Here is a 21,764-nt window from a genome sequence, read left to right as displayed (position 1 = left end):
TTCTTGTTGGAAAGGGTTATTATAAATCATTCCAATTGATGAGTGTTATACGCCATTTATTATTTTTTTGTATTGTACAAATGATCGTTGGTAGCAATTGGTACGAATACGTTTGGAACCAAATACATTATTCATATAACTGTAATAATTAATAATAGCAAAAGAAAAAAAAAGAAAGAAAGATCCCACCAAAATGATAATTTGATGTTTTTTTTTTAATTCTTACACTACAAGATGGTTTGACGAAATGTTCTCTCCACACCAACAAATTCTATCTCATTCTTAGACATAACGGAAAACCCTGCAACTGCAGTCAGAGTTTTTTAAGTAGGCCTGCACTTTCTTCAAAATATTTTGATTTACACCATGAGAAGTTAAAAGACAGTCAGTTTGCTTAGAGGATATATAACGGTATCAGTTAAATGGAACCGTTGTATTATGGTAATTACATGCACGAAAAGAAAAATTAGGTTAAGATTTGGGAAAGTCTTTGGTTGATAATTAAGACCAAACCTTGCATGCTAGTACTATACTCTTGTTAACATGACAAACTTTCAATTTTGAATTTTGAATATGAAGATACATGTAAATAGTTTAATAAAAGAATAAGCGATATGTCAAACAATGCTTAATTAGATCATGGAATATGTACAGTTAGTCCTTTTTATCTGCGTATTACTGGGATGTTTAAGATGTGGAAACACCTTATCAAATTATTGACAGAGGAGAAGGCCAAACGCTACAGTGCAGTTCGCATCACTTGTCTCTCCCTTGGCGATTTCTATAACAACTGTAATTATGTGAAGATTAACGGGAAAAAGCAACCATGGTTTAATTCAAAATCAGCAGAAATAGCTCCAAATAAGCTAGATCATATTGCACTCTTCTGCTGTTGATCATAAAAATCTATATTTGTTTCTGCTAGCACTTAAAATCATTGGTAATAACGAAGGATATCAAAGGTGGTGAAGGGATTCGCAACCTATGCGTTAAAGCAAGCAATTATGGAATTTATATTGGGTTTGGAGAAAGAAGAACACAAAATATAATGAAGGGCGTGAATTGGTTTACCGCGAATCAAAATTATGAAACATCGCAATATTGGAACAAAATTACAGTTTCTTTATCTCGTGAAAGTCAAGATTGTAAGTGTTCATGCAGTGATGTTACAACGTTCTGTGCTGCAAGTGTTGGATGAAATCTGTTCCAGTTCTAATAATAGAGGCGTATATAGGAACGAGCGAGAAATAAAGTTTGGCTATAAAAAAAAAAACATGATCTGTTTATGCGTACATATTGTTTCCGATCCATTCAAAGTATATGTTTTATACAATAAAAATGTTCAATTTATGCGTACATAGTCGAACGTTCTCTTTATGAAAGTTACTTACACATGTCACTCTGACTACCGGTCTTTCTACGACTGATATCTATATTACCTTATAAAAATTATTAGTATATAAAAGGTGCGAGTTACTGATATTTTCTTCTCAAATGGCAAACTATTTTGTTGAAAATAAACTGATTTGTTTTTTTTTACATGTCTCTGGTCTCAGCTGTTCTTTGCAATATTTATTGTTGTAATTGTTGAGAAAATGGACGCATATTAGACTATTATTAACCAATCAGTAAAATCTTTGTTCTGTTAATGTGCATTAACTCGGAGGAAATCGCCGCCCGCAAAACTTGATACAACCTTAATCTAAAGAATACTACATTTCTTAAATTCCGCTGTTCTGAGGTTATTTAAGTAGTTTGTCTTCAGGGGAAACAGTCATCCCAGTGCAAGGGAGTCGTTACCTACAGGCGGCACGGAGTAATTGATTTATTGTTCAAGAAAATAAATATTGCAACTGCTCTTCGAGATTATTTGGGTTTTCTTCGTTTTTCCAATCGATTGCCATATTACAATTCCAAGGAAGTATTTCATTTGGACCGTTTGCATTTCATAAATGATCAGGGCAACGCGCGACGGAATTCTGAATTCTCTAGAGATGGTTTGGAGACAGAAAGTAACATGATGTATCCATCTACTCAACAATGGTGCTGTCACCAGAATGCATATATGCGACATCGGGCTTTTTTAAAGCTTAAGGCTTGTAACAATGTTACATCGTCTTACTATAAAAGGGTATTAATGTACTAATTATGCAATTTGAATGCTTTGGTGTTTTAAATAAATTTCCAGTTTTTATGCTTTTGAGTGCGCTCCTCCACATCTCTCGAAATTTTTGTTGTTGTATATTGACCATGTAGACAGGGTCCAGCTCATACTCACTACCTGCACGTATTCTGTACACTGGTATCTGGACGTCTGTTGACTTTAATTAATAACTGTCATGTAAATGCCTTTTTCTCCATTGACAAATTTTGTCAAACCAAACGCACTCTGGCAGATTTCCCGTTCATTTACTAGTTTTTTCAAGGTATCATGCAAGGAGGTCTTCTATTCACTCTTGTCTACATACTGTTTGTCACCAATCTGCTCCAAAAAATCTGAACGCGTCGATTACTATCACATTACAGCTTAACAAGTTCAAACCCAACACTATACGCTGACAGCATCTCTTTTGTTTGCGCTTTCGCCCAATACCCCAAGGAACATCGTACGATTGCTCCACACAAGGGGGATTAAAATTCAACGCAGACAAATCTAGCATGTTAAAATGTTTCATCCACAAGAGACCCTTGTCGATTTTTTTTTCTTTACATGGCAATTTTGTGAATCGCAAAACATAAAATAAATAATTTAGACATTATCTTGCAAACTTAAATAATGAAATAGCTTAATGCCCAAAGAAAGGTAAATGCACTGATTTGTCTTCAAAATATGTGAGCATCTGAATCCAGAATTTGTAGCTAAACTGTACACAAAAGTCGCCTTTCTCTCTGTTTTCTTTGGATAGGAGTTGTGATGTACGTGACGTATGTCAACATTTTGTTTCAAATCTTAACACCTGTAAGCAGGATCATTGAATTAATTTATGAATTAATTCCAGACATATTTTGCTTCACTTCAAGAACACCTATTGCTCCACCAAAACAAATGCTTCATTCCTTAAAAATCTGGAAATAGTTGAAAAATCCACAGCGACCAACCGCCAGTCGTTGTCAGTCCTCCCGTTGAATCTAATCAACATCATTCATGCAGGAAAACCGCTGTTGCTCTTTAGAAAATTTCTGCGAAGTGGAATTGTACATTTTTATATCAAACTGTGGACTCTTGAGACACGTGCTAATATTTAACTTATCTTTTACAAATGCTTTTGAACATGTCACACCTTATGTGCAGAAACCTTAGGGAAGCCTGATGGGATATCATCGTTAGTTAACGCATTCAGGATTTTGTGGTATATGTCGAAGGAATGATCACCTATTTTTAGGGGATCGAAATCGTTTTTATTTTGTCGCTAAACTCTTGCTTAAGATTTAGAGTGGATGCGACCACGTATTATATAGAAGTCTCATAATGCAATTATTTTCTGTTTTAGGACTTTTAAGGACACCTACTTGTACATGGACTTCTTTACATTGAACCAAAGTTCAAGTGTTCATCCAGTACAGTGTATTTACTATATGAAACAAACACATTTATTTGTCTTGCAGTCGAGGTGACTGATTTCCACTTAACTCTCAAATAGTTAAGAACGATGCGTTAACCTTGACCTCTGATTGAGACCCGAGACCTTGACCTAAATATCACAAACACTTCCGTTTTGGTTGAATTTCACTCAGAGCTGTTGGATTGTTTTAAGTTGCCAATGGAAATGACGGTGCACTTATTGAAGAGAAAAATTAAATCGAATTAATGTTTCCTCCGGATTGCTTAATATTTTAATTTAAGATAATGTCGAGGACAAAATAAACCGCAAATTTAAAGCAAGTACGATCAGTCGTAGAAACAATGCAAACACCAATATTCTATCGACTCTGGCTGTTTTCTAAATGCTCATTTCGGCCATGTTGAGTTTTTGTCTTTTTTTTAAACTAGCAACAAAGACCAATATGAATCATAAAATATTGCCTATCATATTAGGCACGCGCAGAAGAATACCAATTATTTCAATCTCTGTCGTCTTAATTATTTTCTCTGTGCTATGAATTAAAAGACATCAGTTACGAAATGTTGAAAAATTTGCATTATTTTATTTCGTAATTTTCAAATTATTTTATTTACATGAATCAGGATAAATTCTTAGAAATTTTGTTGTGTACATGTTCTTCGTGTTTATACGTCAATATTATGACATTGTAAATGTGTTACGTATATAATAAAGTCTGCATTAGGAGGAAATTATGAACGAATGAATGTATTAAACTGATCATTGGACTACACAAAACACTAGGCATTTCCATTCAAGTAAATGAATTTATATTTATTTTTAAAATCTGTTAATCGAAAACTTTTATTCCTTACAAGTTATTTACTTCTAGTGATGTCAAAACAGAATTTAATGATGAGACAAATTAAAAACAATTAACAAGGTTAAAAATGAAATCCAGTTTTTATATATCCAATTTCATTATTAAATATGACAGTAGCACTTTAGTAACAACTTAAAACAAGGTAATCTTTACAAATGAGGCAGCATTTTGAAATAAATATTCAACAATAACAATGTGTAAACATGAATATACATTGTATTATCCAATCACTCTATTGCAGCTGTTTGGATATGCTAGCATTCATTATAATCAGACAAATCACACATAAAATTTCCGCTTTACTTGCACTGGTAATGCATCAAAAATACTTTCATCTTAAAAGCAGATTTCAAACTCAATCTACTTTATACAAAATCTATCTTTAAAACCAATACATGATAAGTACCACAATTACACATTTGACTAAAATCTGTGAGCACACATTTAAACATTGGGCATTTTGACAGGAATTTTACATGCCATATTTATACTTAGGCAAACTCTGATCAACAAAACTGTTTTTCTTTAAAAAAAAAAAAAAAATCATTCTTCTGACAGACTGCCACTGAACACTCTGACATTGCACACTGACCATGTCATGAACACATACATGTTTAAACATTGATGCACAAATGATTAAAACATTGAGAAATGTTGTAATCATAAATGCAAAACTATTGGAAGCAACACAGAGACATCTTACATTCTCACTTCATTCTTCACTTCAAACACACTTCATCCAACTCAGTACACTAATTAAAAACACTCTTTATAAAATGGACATAAAAAAAATGTGGCATTCACTTAAAGGGCAGGCAGGTGTTTATTTGGAATCTTCTCTTGATATATGACAAGGATAAACAGAGAGAACTCCATTCAGGTGATGTAATTAGAGCCTCTCATACATCAGCATGTAAGCTTCTGCTGCTAACACATCCATCTTATTGGCTGGTACAACCTTTCTGTCCGAACAACACAGCCACTTGTCTGTGCGGCGCTTGCCCCTCACTGTGTTAGGACTGCGGCGGTAGGTTATAAAGTGTCCAGACGAGATATTGCCAATGTGCACCACCACCGCACAGAGTCTGTAAGTGAGTGAGGAGTCGGAGGATTTACTGACACTGGCCGGGCCGTTGTGATTGACGTCTGAATCCCGGCTATGATCCTCCATCTGAGGCTGGATGAACAAGCCGTTCTGTGTTCTCCTGTTATCATAGTTCAGTGTTCTTAAGAGTGTAACAGAAGGTGCAGATTCAAAACTCTCAGTTCTAGGTTCACTGCTAGCTCTGAAACAAACAACAAATAAATCCATTAATAATAAATAAATATATTCCTATCAATAATGATAAAAAATCTATCAAAAAAATCTGCTATTCATCCATATTATATAATAATTTGCCAACACACCAAATAAATGCCCACAACTAATATAATGGTACACAAAAGTACAAGGTGATGAAATTAATGCTATTGAGATATAATTCAACCATTGCAAACATATGCCTAAAGTTACGAAACCCCCTATTTATTTTTCTTTTGGCAAACGCTGTACCAACATTATTCATACAAAGCTGAGACATAATTGTGTATTAAACTACATGTATGATCTTTGTAAATGTAATATTATAAATAATACGCTGTGTTTATGTGGTCAAACAGAAGATGTGTATCATTTCTTTTTTTCTTGTAAAAAATACTCTAGAGCGAGAAACAACATGTTTGATCAATTGTTTATGTTAGATTTAGTCAATATTGATACTAATTTACTTTTATATGGCAACAACAACCTACCTTTACATATCAAAAAAAGTATTTTTGCTTCTGTACAAAAGTTTATAGACGAATCCTTGAGATTTAAATAATATTTCTTTGTGTATATCTATATCATATTCTCTTTTGTTCTATATTCATATGCATGACAACTATTGTTATATTTAAGGAGAGGAACTTGTAAGGTGTTAGAACTTGTTTCTGATCCTTTTGTTTAATCAATAAAATATGTTCAAAACAATATAATTCAACCTACTTCAACCAATAAAATTTCATTTTACAATGGGTCATAAATGTAATAAATGGATAAAAAGGTGATCATTTAGAAAACCAGACTGTTTCCATAATGTAAGTGGACTTAATACACATACCCGGTACATCATTCTCTGAAACATTATGGTGTACAGCTAGTAGCTGCAGATAAGTCATTACCCGAAGAGGAACTGTTGGCCACCTCCAAGTACACCTTTCTTGGATTCCTTGGCAGCTACTTTATGGTACACATAGTTACTCATGTCCAGGATTTCTGGGAATGAAACAAAATCTTGTCTCTTGCAAGCTGATCCATCATTCAGCCATTGGCACCTCTGGATGTGAAAGACCAGGGATTGTGGGAGCTGGGTGAAGACAGATAAAGAGAACTATTTAAATATCGGAATCATGCTTAAAGAAAATCAAACAGGTATACTATTAAATACTAAATGCTATGGCATATATATCCTATGGAATCATTCATGCTCAGGTTAGCCAATCTTCTTGGATTGTTTAAAATGAATTGATTTGATTTGACTGAATCTCACATATTAATGATATCTTTAAAAGTCATCAAATTAGAGTGTGTGTATACATTTAAATATCTGGGTAATGACTTGTTTTTCTTCCCAACAAAACAATATCATTCCACAGTAATTTTCAGTTCATTATTCCCACCTTTCCAATGGTCATTTTTTTCTTGAAAGTTGTCTTCTTGAGTGGCATTTTGCACCCAGCAGGCCTTTGTTTTAGTTTGCTACATCCCACACAATCCACATTACTCACTGTATCAACACTGATATAGTGATAAAGCAGGGTCTCTAGACTGCGATCCACCTGTTATATTAAGCATGTAGATAGTTTACAAAACCTCCTTTTGCATATCTCAAAAAAAAACTACATATCATTTTAATAATGTAGATTTAAACTAATATTGTAATATTTGTATCAGTATCACAAAAATTGTCTTCTAAAAACTGAGTAAAATATTAAATAATGAGGGCAATAATTTCTGATAATGTAAACATCTTGGGGCATACCCAGACACTTTGAGGAAATGTCAAGGAAAGACTGTCGAAATGGTCGTATCTGACCGGATTCTTGTAGCCACATTCCATACACTCCAGCTGACTGGCTAGCAAGCCTTGGAATGGGTGGTCCATGGGGCGCTCAGGCAAGAGGGGGAGTGGACTCTCGATTCTTGACAAAGCTCGGTCATTCTCCCGAAACCCAACATCGGGGTTCTGTAAGTAAAATCTACAGTGTAGTCATATCACTACTGATACAGCCTGGAATGCTCAGTAAAAACACATAGAAAAGGGCTATCCATATGATAAGAGTCAATTGCAGTTCCCAAATAATCAACATTTTGATTAAAATATTTAACATACATTATGTTTTCAACCCTTTTTGTTATCTATTTTGAATGCAGTACATGATGATGAAAATGACAGTACAGGTTTAGCAATTTGATAAAATTGATACAAAATTGTTCTTGAAAGATTTTCCTTTGGATGACATGAAGTGTAGCCTCGCAAATGGAAATTTCCAACAAATATTTCATGTAAAGTAACTTTACTAAAGATACATACATTTATGATATGAAAGATGCATGCTCAAGCTTGCACTTTATGTATTCAGAGTTCAATTTACCACAAGGTTTGAATAGTCTTCAAATGGCCTTGACCATCCAGCTTTATTACATTACACAAGAGTGTCTCTGTTTTTAACCGTACCTCGAACAAGGGGACAACTCCTGGGTAACTCATGGTCTCTTCTGTGATTGTCTGAGTCAATACATGAAACATTTCATGTGCATCCTGTTGGAAAAAATATTAAAGTTTTTGGAGTTTAAATACATTGGTATCTGCTTACCAACAATACAATAACTAGAAAATCTTCCTCGATAAATTGAATAGGGAGGCTAAATGGTCAACAAATTAACCTTCCAATCTGCCTTTAACTTTCAGATATTATATTTTGGGCCATAAATAAATAAAATATTTCAGCTTTGAAATTTAAACATTTTTCGTATATCTTTAAGTAGCATTCTTTGTATAAAGGAGGTAGATATAGCCTAATGGCCACAATCATCCAGCCCTTTTAAGTTAGATGTAAAATAACTCAGATCTATAAAACAATTATTCAAGAAATAAGAACTGATTAATTTTCAGTGCTCAGAAAGGTCACTATAAAGTATATACATGTAACAAAACAAGTTTTATATATTTCTACAATCAAATTGGATTTTAAAAAGTCAATATTTTTACCTGTTCTTCGGGAGAGATGCACCATCCTTTGATTACCAATGTGTTGAACACATAATCTGGGTTATGAACATCATCATAAAATTCTGTCTCATTGTTCAACACTAAAAATAACAAGAAAATTACTCCAATTAACACATCACTATAAAAATGCATATGCAACATGCATACTCCTTTTTTCAAGTCAAAGGTTGTATAATTATCTCTTTTTAATCTGATTTAATGCACTAATTCTCTTTTGTTATAATCATAAATTCTTTATTTCAAAACCAATGTACACAAATTTTACAGCATATAAGTAAATACTGAATTTGCTATTAGAAAGCAGATAAATGGACAAGCTAAGCATAATTCAGTTACTGTGGAATCATTTAAATTCGTGGGGGCCGATTTTCGTGGAGTGTGACTTTTTTGCTCATGCATGGGGATGTAATTTCGTGGATGCGTCGGTTACTGATTCAGTAACAAAGATAACTCTATCTTAAATTGTTTTCGTTGAGGATTTAAATTTGTGGGTAAGGAATACCCACGAATACCACAAAAATTGAGCCACCACGAATTCTAATGATTCTACAGTATACCACAATAATATAAATCCTAATGTACCTTTGATGACATCATCAAGTGTCCTGGTGAGAGAGGGGGTCTGCAGATGTCCACTGTTTACATAGTCAGACAGCCAGAGCCTTACTCTCGAACATGAGGCCAGCCCTTGGAGCACTGAGTTCAGAAAGCAGGTATTACCCAGATTTTCTAGTCCCGGGCATCGATCTGCACAAACAAAATCAAAACCAAGTTAAACCAGGTTACCTCTTGTTGGCGCCAGAAAATACTTGCTCAGAAAAAAACATGTAAATATTAGTGTATGACATCTGTGTTAATGAAAATATAATGAACATGTGATACACTAAATAAAACATAAATATCACATCTACCCAATGAAATAGTTAGGAGCAGTAAAAAATAACGATAAAATGAGTCATTAGTTTCAATGTTAAAGGATCATAATTGCCAGGTCACCTTTACGAATGTATTCAACTTCCAAAAGTGCTTGGGCAAGTGTTGAGGTGGGAGGCTGTGCTGAGGCAGCTAAGAAGAATGAAGATTGGTAACATGAGAAGACAGTAAAAAGAGGACAGAATAAGCAGAAGTTCCAGTGAAGTGTAAGATGAAAAAGTTATATATGAGCAGTAACAATTAAGTAAATAGAATCATTAGTTCCACTGTAAAACGATCATAAATGCCAGGTCACCTGGATAAATGCATTCAACTTCCAAAATTGATTCTGATTTAATGGACTCGGAGTTAGCTGCTTGGGCAAGTGATGAGGTGGGAGGCTGTGATGAGGCAGCTAAGTAGAATGAAGATTGGTAACATGAGAAGACAGCAAAAGGAGGACGGAATAGGCAGAAGTTCCAGTGAAGTGTAAGATGAAAAAGTTATATATGAGCAGTAACAATTAAGTAAATAGAATCATTAGTTCCACTGTAAAACGATCATAAATGCCAGGTCACCTGGATAAATGCATTCAACTTCCAAAATTGATTCTGATTTAGAGGACTCCGAGTTAACTGCTTGGGCAAGTAATGAGGTGGGAGGCTGTGATGAGGCAGCTAAGTAGAATGAAGATTGGTAACATATGAAGACAGTAAAAAGAGGACAGAATAGGCAGAAGTTCCAGTGAAATATAAGATGAAAGAGAACCTTACAAATTGGAGAGTATCAATAAAGATATTTTCTGTTCAGTGAGACTGATGAAAGTAAAATGGTTTTTTCAGAGAAATGTGATAAATTATGTCTGATATATAAAGAATAACATAAAGATATGACAAGTGTTGAAAATAATCATTAGTGATATGATACCATAACCATGAGCTTAGACATGTTATTTTTCAGATGGAAGTAAAACTCGATTCATTCCTTCACTGGTAACTAGATGTTCACCTGGTACTATACAGAGAGGAGTTTTTTCTTTGGTCTCCTCTTCAGCAATTCCTCCTTCTTCTGTGCAAGGTTTAACATCTTTAGGAGTGCTGAACAGAAGGGATGCTAAGGAGAACCCCTTTGCAGCTAAGATAAGGAGGATGACAGCAATATAGAAATGATGATTGTGGAAAGGAAAGTAATGAAAAGAGGGTTGACAAAATGCTGATAAAAATAGAGGTCTACCAAAAAAAAAAAAAAAAGTGATGTCCCATATTGGACATCCACTTCAATTATCAAGAGAGTCATCTAGAAAAGAACCATTTCACATCCACTTCAATAAGCAGTGATTTTTTTTTTTTGTCAGATAGCTGAAGTAAGTAAATTAATAGCGAGCAAAGCGAGCTTTAATTACCAGTGTGCGCGGAGAAAAAGAATGAGCTAAACCTATAGATTCATCAAACAAAATTTTTTGTCCACGTCCCATAATGCTCTCTAATGTTTTCACCCGTGGTGCTATGCCAAAAATGGCCAACATTTAACTCGTAATTTACGGTGTCTTGAGGTTTGATGACACGTTCTGAGTACTGAACAAGCTTCGGCGAGACCCAAGAGTTTTGTTACATGCTTTAATACCTTCATATTGAGTCAAGATACGTAAACAAAGACAAAAAAGTTCATGGATGACGTCACAGTGCTCTCGCGCTATATTTCCCACGATAAACTAGAGGTAGATCAAACATCTGTAATGCATGTACTAGCAATTTACGTATAGACTGCGGTACCTGCCTCAGATGATGTTTTTATTTTTTTGGTTTTGACAGAGAGATTAAATATACACTAGCAAGAGCCATACTCTACTGTCATATCGATTAAATTTTAAGCTAATTTTGCATGCATGTTCAGTAAATATTAGTATGGAAGATTTTAAAAAATAGGTCATTTTGAACTAAATAAAAAAGAACAAAGAAAAAAAATGTTGAAAAATCTATACAGATATTGCATATTGTCAAACCATTAAATTGGAAAATGGAAAATTACACACCTACAAACAGGGACCGGGGGCAAGGATACAACGTATGTAATTAGAATGCAAAACTAAACAAATGAAAAAAAATATGAACCAGGAAGAAAACAAATAAAATTCAGATAACAACAGGGTACCAAAAAATAATACTGTATTCATCGCTATTGGTTTTGGCAAATTTAAACACAAATTACGTTTTGACACACTGATCACATCTCCCCAAAAGTAAAGAACGCTTTTAGGTGGAAACAAATCTATGTATTTTGTAAGAATTTTTTAAACTTAGAAATCTTATAATTCTCTCTCTCTCTCTCTCTGTTTATCTTTCTTTCTCCCTCCCCCTGTCTGTCTCTGCCCTCTCTGCCTGGCGCTCTCTCTCTCTCTCAAATTCTTTTTATAGTTAATAAATTAATGACATGACAATGATGCAAGGTATGTGTAATTCTTGCTATAGCTGCGCTCGCCAAAACGGTAGCATCGTAAAACATATTATTGTCTTAGTTAATAATTGATAACTGCATGTAGACTTTAAAAAGAGCAATACCAATAGGAGAATAATGTAGTACTTTTATTGTATGGAGATATTCTTACATCATGTATGGATTTATGGTTAATAATTGATGATAATTTCACATATTTTATGTTCTAATGTGTGTGCTGCCAACTGATGCAACAGTCAAAGGAAGTTATGTTAACAGGTTAACTCTTGGCAAGTTGGGGGGTATTAAAATGCCTCGTTTTGTTATGATTTCTTAAAACTTTTGATAATAACCGTATGTGTAAAACATCAATTTTCCATGTTATAGATTGATGATATAAAATAGTTGCTATACTGATAACTAATTTTTAACCCTAATATTTTACCTTTTTTCTTGTTTGATTTACTAGATGAAGTCCAGAAGACATATGCACCTGATATGACTGCAGCTGTAATGCCACCAAATAACCAATACTTTCTATCCATTGTCAACGTGACACCTTGAACATCTTTCGAGTTCAGAATATAAACTACCACGGTAACGATTGTGACTGGTGTTCAAACCCTTTTTGTTTCAGACCGGAATTTTGACACTCTGGCTCTTCATATTTTACCCTTGTTACCATTATTTGCTCTTAAATAACATCATATTTTTTTTCAAAAATATAGATATTTTTAAGATGATAACATACTGAAATAAGTATGTAACACAATTTCATGTTGCGACGCAATGTCAAAAATGGTCCGAAATGTATAAGCCTGCAAATTTAGTGAGAACCTCTTTCAGCCTCCATTGGAACATTCCATTATCAGTAAGGGGTTTGAAGATAAAAAGAAAAAGCTTAAAATAAATACAATACAAAAATCTCCTTAACAAATTACTATTTTGAGAAAAAAAGTGTAACTTTTATACTTAGTTTTCAAAAAAAAAAAAAAATCTTGATGGATTTTGGGTTTTCCAAATTTTATTTGTATTGGTTATCCCCATTCAAAGTGAAAGTAGCCATTACACTTCCTTTTAAGCAGAACGTTAATAACAGTAAATGTCAGAATCTCTTTTAGTTCAGAAATATCCGTCTTTTATTATAAATTAGGATGTCAGGCTCCAGCGGTGGATGTGACAATTTCAACATTAAGGTAAGAATGTAATTAAAAAAGATAATTAAACTATATTCATTATTGATATGCACATTGTCATACATGCACGATATTTCATCACTTGTACAAGTATCAATCGCCCACATGGGTTACACATAATAGCACGTTTGGAATATAATATCCAAAGTTGTATAAAAATTTGAAGTGCTAAGATTGATTTTTTTCCTTTTGGTCTATAATGTTAAAAAAATCTAAATGATAATGAATGCAATTTAATTTTTAAGACTCCTAATGAACAATTTTAGATAAGTGATTTGTTATTTGATTTTCTTCCTTCTTCCTCTTTCTGTGAATTAGTAACAAATACTGAATTACAATTTCAGACACATTCTATAACAGATGAATACATTGTCTTGTGGAAGGAGAAGCTAGGAACTGGTATCACAGGGCCAGTCAGGTAATAAATAAATAAACCAAGTTTAATCAAAAGAACCTTATTTGGTTCACCTATATCAATGCTCAGTATGTTTGTAATTATTATTATTATCTGGGTTTTGAAATAAAAGAAAAATTGTCTGTAATTAACTCACAATGCATCAAACATTAACAACTCATGCATACGGAACAATTTACATGTATGCATGTTTCTTGTCACTTTTAACTCTTACCTTGCTCTAAAAGATTTGTTATTACTGGTAATCAATGTTAGAATAACATTTAAAATTGGTAATTTCAGACCATGCATCAAGAAAGACACCAGGGAAAGGTTTGCCTTGAAATGCTTGATGGATGGTCCTAGGGCCCACACAGAGGTCAAACTACACAGACTCTGCAGTGACCACTCCAACATTGTACGTGTACTCGATGTCTACGCTAATGATGTTCTATTTCCTGGGGACCCCCACCCCAAGTAAGCCAAACTTTTGTAAGCTTAAGGTCCTTATGTGAATTTGATGGGCACATGAGTGTATATTCTTTGTTCTTGTGATACTCTGCTTATTATGCAAGAATTATTTTGATTCATGTTTTCTGCATGCTTTTGAATAGTTGGCAATTTAAAATCATTTTCAAATAGTAGGTGAAAAAAATTATAACATTATATTCATTTTGGTAACAGGACTGTTGTTTGTTTCAATCCTTTGCCTTAATACCCTTTCTTATCATTCTCAACTTTTCTGAGATAGGGTTATATATATGTATTTTACAATTTTTTATCAACCACTGTTAAGAACATTTTATATGTTTTAAACATTTTTGAAATATTTTTATGTTTTTAGAGCACGCTTATTAATGGTAATGGAATTTATGGAGGGAGGGGAGCTTTTTGATAGAATCAGTAAGGAAAGTGGGTTCACTGAAAGAAAGGCTGCTAAGTACCTCCGCCATATCACAGAAGCAGTATACCGGTGCCACAGTCTTAATGTTGCCCACAGGGACCTCAAACCAGAGAACCTCCTGCTGAAAAATAACTCAGAGGTATTCCACAATTGTTTGTTTATATTAAAACCATGAACAAAACCATCTACAGGGAAAATTTTACCCTTATTTATTTTTATCCCATTCACCCTATTTTGACTGTGGATGAATTTAGAAAGGGGCTAATTGAAATCTGTGAGTTACTTCCTTTAAACCACAACATTGTTAGGATGGATTTAAAATAGAGTGAAATCTTTTACAACGTTAATTGGATGAAAAATTAGCTCTGTATACAGTAGAAAATACTATTTCTTTTTGGGTTTTAAAAAATGTTTACTCTTTCAGTATCAGATTAATACTGTACTCTTTCAAAGATGTCTGAAGAAATTAAGAAATATTAAAAGCATATGCTTTATAGCAAGGGAATCTTGTGGAGAAATGTAAAGTTTTTGTATTCTTGCAGGATGCAGAGATAAAGCTGACTGACTTTGGCTTTGCAAAGGTGGATGATGGTAATTTACAGACCCCTCATTTCACCCCTTATTATGTTGCACCTCAGGTATTCAACATTAATCCATTTTTTAAATTAATTTTTAGCCTTTCTTTATCATAACCATGCTTCATCTGATCAAAATCAAGAAACTGGTAAAGTTTATGAGCATTGCTCACCCGTGGCTCTACAATATTAGTGAATGATTACAACTTAACGTAACTATTGGTATTTGTGCAGTTCTGGAATATTAATTTCTGCATAGAGTGTAACTGGAAGTGTTTTTCTTGCAATGGATAGTTTTATCATTTTGATTTTTCCTACTTTTCTTTTTCTAGAGAAATGTGCATTGCTTTGATCAATAAAGCAAACAAAATTAAGACTCAGTCACACCCCAATGGATAATGCTAACAAATGTCCATCAGCAGTTTTTTTTTTTTCAATGTCTTTATATAAATTTACATGCATTTTGTGTTCCTATCCTAATTCTTCAATTATGTTCAATAATGGGAAGGTTTGGTGGAAATCTTTTATATTTGCAGAGAGTTTTGAGCATTTTCAAAACTTAAACTGGACAGCACCAGACTATGGTCCTCTTAAAGTATGGCATTTATGAATGTGTGTTTATATTTGGAACTCATGCAGTTCTTTTTCTGTTCTTGACCAATCTGCTCCCCTTGATTTCCACGGCATCCAAGTCACAACCAGAGAACTACCACCTAAAAAAAGGATAAATCTTGGTTTATAAATAAGGCTTTCCTAGACATTAGTCCTCAGCTCCAAAACAGTTTCTTCAGTTGCTCATGTGTTGGACATTTTGTTGTTTTAACTGATATTTCTTTATGAATGAAATTGTGAAAGTCTGTTAGTTGACATATCCTTCTTCTAGTAATTCTAGTTCATATTTATTTTGAATTTATAAACAAATTGTAAGAACCTCTGATATTGGAGGGTACCCCATGTACCAGTACTTTAATAGATGGACAGTCAACAGACTGCATTTGGTCGCAGGTTTTTAATTTTTTTTCTCTGTTAGCATTATCCCATCCCCATGAGGTGTGAAAGGGTTATCAGTTTTGATATTTTTGTTTTCAGATAGAACCTCATATTAGTAATCTACATTTTCTTTGTAGGTATTAGAGGCTCAAAAATACAAATCAAAACAGAGAAAAGGAGTTATACAGACTTCCAAACCTTATACTTATGACAAAGTTTGTATCTAGCATTTATGATAATAAAACTAATTCAAGTATAGCTGTTTCATTGAAAAGATTAACATAAAGATATGCAGTTTATGTATCAGTTTTTATATGAAGCAGTCCTTGCTTCCATGTTATGATATTTATTGTTGTCTACAGCAGGGTTGTTATTTCTTTGGCAGAGCTGTGATATGTGGAGTGTAGGAGTCATTCTGTATATTATGCTGTGTGGTTACCCCCCTTTTTACTCAGAAACTCCATCCAGACACATCACCTCAGAAATGAAAAGAAAAATTCTTTCAGGGAAATATGAATTTCCTGAAGAGGACTGGAAGTTCATTTCAGATGCAGCTAAAGATGTTGTCAGGCGGTAAGATTTTTTTGTGGGAAGTGCTGAATTATAAACATTTAACACCAACTTATCACACAATCTTAAAGCTGACATGAATTCATCAATACGCATTATTTCCCTTTTATCTCCGACTACAGCGATATTAGTTGTCGATTTCTATTGTTCTGCTCATCGCTACACACCCCCTATATAAGGCTTAGAGCACTATTCATGCTTCACCGCATTCAGGTATTTCATACATCTGAACACGTAACCTTGAACGAAAAGACGGGAAGAAACGCGTTTTGAACAAAAATAATATGACAACCACTGCACTGACAAGGAATATCCAATGAACAACGCAACAAGACAGACTGAAATCCAGGCACATATACTTCAAAAATCCTCGATACTTGTAGACTGTTTTCCTGTTATGTTATAACATTGCACATGCGCAACCACACACGGTGGTGGCAGATCGAGCAATGTCAATGAAAGCATGGATTTTAGAAACGGAGCGTTTTTGTAGAAATCGATGGAAACGAGTCGATGTCATGTTGTTACTTTCTTGGATTTACTATCATTTAGCTACTGGGTTAAATTTACTGGTAGTGCCGCCAGGGTTTTCAAAAAGATGCAGACGTTGTGCACTCTGTATGAACGACACACGTGTTCGATGTGAAGTAAGGCAGCACTGTCTGTGCAAAATAATCCGGATACTAGTTATAGTACCTTGGAAATTCTTTCAAAGAATAAATATATTTTGTATTTAATTGATTTTTCTTTCCTTTATTCTGTATTACAAACATTTTACTAGAATGTGAAGTTCATGCATTTAGAAGTCCTTGCAACCTGAATGCCTCGATCGGAAAGCAACCGACCGTAACTTTCTCGACCGGTATATATACCCCAATGGCAGTAGAGGAGCGATCGAAACTAATATGGCGACCAAATGCTTTTATGAATTCATGTCAGCTCTAATAGTAACATCAACAATGATCAAAGGATGTCACAGGATTGTGACGATTTAAGAATGCCATATCTCCTCTTTATTATAAAATTCACTCCCTTCGTATGAATATTTGTTTCACCAATTTCATGATTCAAAATTGTAATTACTGCAAGTCTCTTTAAATTGGGCATCATACAAAATAATTATCAAGATAAAATAGAAAAGGACCGGATATACAAGATTTGTAAATATTTATTGATGGCATATTGCTTTTTTAATATTATGCAGTCATAACTGCAGGATTACTATTTTTTGATACTGTTGATTCCCAATTACACGCGAGGAATTAATTTCCGAATAAAATCGCGAGAAGCAACCCTTGCAGATTTTAAAGTACATCTATCACTTATTTTTAAGAGAGTTTTAAACTATAGGATATTATAACAAAAATCTGGTGATCGAGATTTTAATATATTCTGAATCTCACAATTTGATACAAAGCATCTGAATCACAGAATTAAGTACTCACATAAAATAAGGAATTTACATTATTAATTCTCATTCATTCACAAGCACAAGATGTTTTTCCATTCTTGAATAAACCTTCAGACAAATTAAATTAAGAGGGCTGGATGGCTTTAGGGTATATTGATCTCTTTAAGAAGACCTTTGTATAAACATAGAAAAAAAATTGTTCACATTTTAAAGCTAAAATGTTTGGATTTTTTTCTCTGCATATATTAAAAGTTTATAGCTTATTAACTATCTTAATAAAAATAAATTAAGGTAGATCTGATGGTTAATTTGCTGACCACCCAGCCTCCTTTTAGACTTTGCGTTTATTGACAATCACCTTTGCTGTTCTGCAGGCTCCTGCATGTGGACCCTGGCTGTAGGATGAATGTCCAGGAGCTGATGTCCCACCCCTGGCTCACAGATGCCCCAGACACGGTGCTTCAGTCCCCAGCCGTCTTCTCTAACAAGGTCAGGGGTCAGAAAAATCACCAGTCTCAGAAAATTGACTTTGATTACCACTAGATTATTACTATTTGAAAATAATCTCAAGCCAAACTATGGGTTTTTTGTTTGTAAAAAATCAAAGGTGAATGATAAGTGGTAAAAATGATTAGCATAGATATATGTAATATATTTATTCTTATACATCTACATGTGTTATTAAAATAAAAACCAAACTAACACCAAAAAAAACTTTAAATGATTGTTCCATGCTTTTGTAAATCTTTTGAGTTACAGCATCCATTTATCAATATTCACAATAAGTGACAGATTTTTTCTGTCATTTACCTGTACATGTACTGTATCTAAAAACTTTTGAGTACTAAAACATGGAGTACGTGACTAATATGTTTCAGGTAGTGAATTTCGGTATTAAAGAATTTTTTTTTGTCGTGGAATTTTAGTACCGGATAATTGTACTGATTGAGTTATCTTACAGGAAGGATTAGAAGACATCAAGTTGGCTCATGCAGAACAACTTACTCAGATGAGACTGCCTGACATATCCATCACACTCAAGTCTATTAACGAGTCCCAGAGCATCATAATCAGGAAACGCAAACATAGGTGTGAATTGACATTATACCTACCAAATAAGGGTTATCTTGTAAATCTGTTTGAACTTTCTGGTTGGACTTAACTTTAGTCAAATCAAGTGAGAGCCTAATGTCATGCATACATATGTTAGACTGGCAATGCCTGTCTGATATGCGCAACTTGTATGAATACATAGATTCAGAAATGTACTAATTCAGATCTATGCTTCCTTGTTCAAGTTGGTAAATCAATTTCCACCAAAATTATACAAGTTAATAAACACTATTATGTGTTTGCAGTAAATATTATATAGGATTCAGTATTTGATGCATATAACTTTATTTCATTTTCCCACAAGTTTATATATTCTTCAACAATTGTGAATGATTTGAAAAACTGGTTTACTTAATCAATTTTATTTTGCAAACAGGCAAAACAGTCAAGAAGAGAATAGTGCAGAAATAAAACTAAAGATTAGAGAAAAGGATCTGAAATTAAAACCACTACGAGATATCATTGCTTACTGTATTATGCCACCAAAAGGTAAAAAATGAAATAACGAATATTCATTTTAAAACGCTGCATTTATAACCATGATAATTTTGTGATAATACAGTTTCATCATTCTCTTTTACAATAGGTGTGTTAAACAAAAATGCGATATTCATACTCATGATCAATTTGTATTGATGAATTTCAGAAAACTGTTTTGTCTTCTTTCAGATGAAAAAGAAGGCATGTTGAACCGGCTGATATTGAATGCGGTGAACAGTGTGTGCTGCCACAACAAGCTCCTGTCAATACTAGAGCAGTGGTCCTGGGATGGTAGACATGATATTTAGTTCATATTCATAGCTCTTTATCTTAATATATTACATAAAATGTTTGTCACTGACTGTTTACAGAAATAAGCCAACAATATTTTACGTGTATGATGTATGCACCAAGGGATATATCTAAAGGTGATTCTGAAAATGTGGTAAAAAACCTTTAAAGTGCATAGAAAGTGAGGCAATGGTAAGAAAGCCTTTTATCCACTTTAAGAGGGCTTGATGGGCATGGCCATTTTTAGACAATATTCAATTCTTTGAGGAGAAGAGCCTTATTTAAAGCTATAGGAAATCTTTTAAATTTTAAAGCTATTCAAAATACATTAACATATGTATATATGGAATTCTTCTTTACTAAATGACATTTTGGCTAAAGAAATCATTTCTGAAGTTTTAAAGTAAATCCAATGGATAACTTTTTGACCATCCAGCCTCTTTAGCAACCCAACACATTTCTGTAGACAGTTACAAACCTCATAAGTGTTTCATTTTAACAAGGTCTCTAACTTTTTGTATTTAAATAAATTGAAGACAAAATAAAATAAGTAAGCACATTAAGGCAATGATGTTGTCAAGTATTATAGTATTTGCTACCTGCAAACTTTTAGAAAATATGATTTGAGATGTAAAGATTTTTATCCAAGATTTCATTAATTTTTAAACGAGGTTTCCAAAGGAAAAATGGGGTTTACGAAATGGTGAAAATGGCAGGCAGACTGGCCAGTTCACATATAAGAAATCCCGATTTGCTGTCACGTTGACAGCTTTTCACTTGTATTTATTGTTTTGGCCATTATAAATGTTAACAAAAGGTACATGGGCCACATAAGTCGCCTGGGCAACAATGCCTTTTGAAAGTGAGCCAAAAACAAACTTTACTTGAAAGGTAAAAATCACATTGAATCATAAATCATGTGAGATATCTATACATATCTGCTCATTAATATCATTTATTTCATGAATATTTTATCTTGTAGGAGAAAAGTTTCAAACAAAGGTTGAAAAAAGGAAATTTGCACAGCAGCTTAGTGAACTTGTGAAATCTATGACAGATGTCAATCCTGATGAGAGCAGTAGCTGATGATATGTGAACTATAGATATGTATACAATTCAAAAGGTCACACAATAGGACCATATCATAACATGATTTTGTGAATGTTATATCATGACTAAATTACCTACTAGGTGATATCTTATTCATTTACATAGAACCATTTTTACTGAATATTAATGCCTTATGTAATTTTTATTTCAATAACACTGATTTTTTTTTAATTTATATCTCTATAATGTTAGTGATAGTGTTCAGTATTATTTATTTTGAGTAAATATGTATGGAACAATGGGCTGGAATACTGGCATGAGGTGTGCAAGGGATTTATTTTCATGCTTGTTCTCGCTTACCATATTCCAATCTCTCTTCAGTGATATGAGTAATTGTTATCCCAGTGATTTCAGTAAAAGGAAAAGCAAATACAAAGTCAACCAAATCTAGCATGTTATAACCAGAATTAAATTATTTGGATAGAGACGATAGGAGAGCCATAGTCTCTCCGGAATGCATAATAGGAATGTGATACTTTGGTACCGGTTATAAACATTGTGTACTATGTGGTCCCATGTTGTCAACGTTTTGAAGAGATTTTACAAATTATTTATTACATGCCTTCGATGTTGTGCAATTACTTTACTCTGTATTATTGTATACACATATTTACATTTGATGCTGACCAAATAAAAGAAGTTTAATA

At 33.5% G+C, this 21,764-nt stretch overlaps 2 protein-coding genes across 3 annotated transcripts; one reads left to right on the top strand and one right to left on the bottom strand.

The window, feature by feature from the left end:
- Window positions 1-4,955: 4,955 nt before the first annotated feature.
- On the bottom strand, window positions 4,956-12,708 carry LOC105331906 (ubiquitin carboxyl-terminal hydrolase 30). Of its 2 annotated transcripts, XM_034480713.2 has the most exons (12): window positions 12,529-12,708; window positions 10,659-10,784; window positions 10,229-10,327; window positions 9,967-10,065; window positions 9,735-9,803; window positions 9,321-9,485; window positions 8,718-8,818; window positions 8,184-8,267; window positions 7,488-7,691; window positions 7,126-7,284; window positions 6,628-6,812; window positions 4,956-5,711 (listed from the first exon to the last, which is right to left on the bottom strand). In XM_034480713.2, exons 1-12 carry the CDS (start codon window positions 12,626-12,628, stop codon window positions 5,315-5,317), a joined length of 1,788 nt encoding a protein of 595 aa, XP_034336604.2. In that variant the 5' UTR covers window positions 12,629-12,708; the 3' UTR covers window positions 4,956-5,314. The 2 variants fall into 2 exon arrangements, with proteins under 2 accessions (XP_034336604.2, XP_065936247.1); XM_066080175.1 differs by lacking the exons at window positions 9,967-10,065; window positions 10,229-10,327 and having other exon boundaries at window positions 12,529-12,707.
- Window positions 12,709-13,119: 411 nt separating this feature from the next.
- On the top strand, window positions 13,120-21,764 carry LOC105321579 (MAP kinase-activated protein kinase 5). Its single transcript, XM_034480716.2, has 12 exons — window positions 13,120-13,279; window positions 13,624-13,697; window positions 13,977-14,150; window positions 14,518-14,716; window positions 15,120-15,215; window positions 16,280-16,357; window positions 16,528-16,715; window positions 18,498-18,612; window positions 19,085-19,212; window positions 19,613-19,725; window positions 19,906-20,007; window positions 20,990-21,764. Exons 1-12 carry the CDS (start codon window positions 13,238-13,240, stop codon window positions 21,091-21,093), a joined length of 1,413 nt encoding a protein of 470 aa, XP_034336607.2. The 5' UTR covers window positions 13,120-13,237; the 3' UTR covers window positions 21,094-21,764.

Source organism: Magallana gigas, chromosome 3 (assembly GCF_963853765.1).
Source record: "Magallana gigas chromosome 3, xbMagGiga1.1, whole genome shotgun sequence".
Taxonomy (NCBI): Eukaryota; Metazoa; Mollusca; class Bivalvia; order Ostreida; family Ostreidae; genus Magallana; species Magallana gigas.
The sequence above is the reverse complement of the archived record's forward strand: the minus strand, read 5'-3'. Positions and strand labels throughout refer to the sequence as shown.

Bases quoted from the DNA above. Each gene is read 5' to 3' on its own strand.
- LOC105321579 (XM_034480716.2), top strand. From the start codon at position 13,238: ATGTCAGGCTCCAGCGGTGGATGTGACAATTTCAACATTAAG. The intron at 15,216-16,279 runs GTATTCAACATT...TTTTCTTTGTAG, and splicing joins CTTATTATGTTGCACCTCAG to GTATTAGAGGCTCAAAAATA. The intron at 19,213-19,612 runs GTGTGAATTGAC...TTTTGCAAACAG, and splicing joins ATCAGGAAACGCAAACATAG to GCAAAACAGTCAAGAAGAGA.
- LOC105331906 (XM_034480713.2), bottom strand. From the start codon at position 12,628: ATGGATAGAAAGTATTGGTTATTTGGTGGCATTACAGCTGCAGTCATA. The intron at 10,785-12,528 runs GTAAAATATTAG...TCCTTATCTTAG, and splicing joins TAAATCAAACAAGAAAAAAG to CTGCAAAGGGGTTCTCCTTA. The intron at 10,328-10,658 runs GTGAACATCTAG...CATTCTACTTAG, and splicing joins TCCTCTCTGTATAGTACCAG to CTGCCTCATCACAGCCTCCC.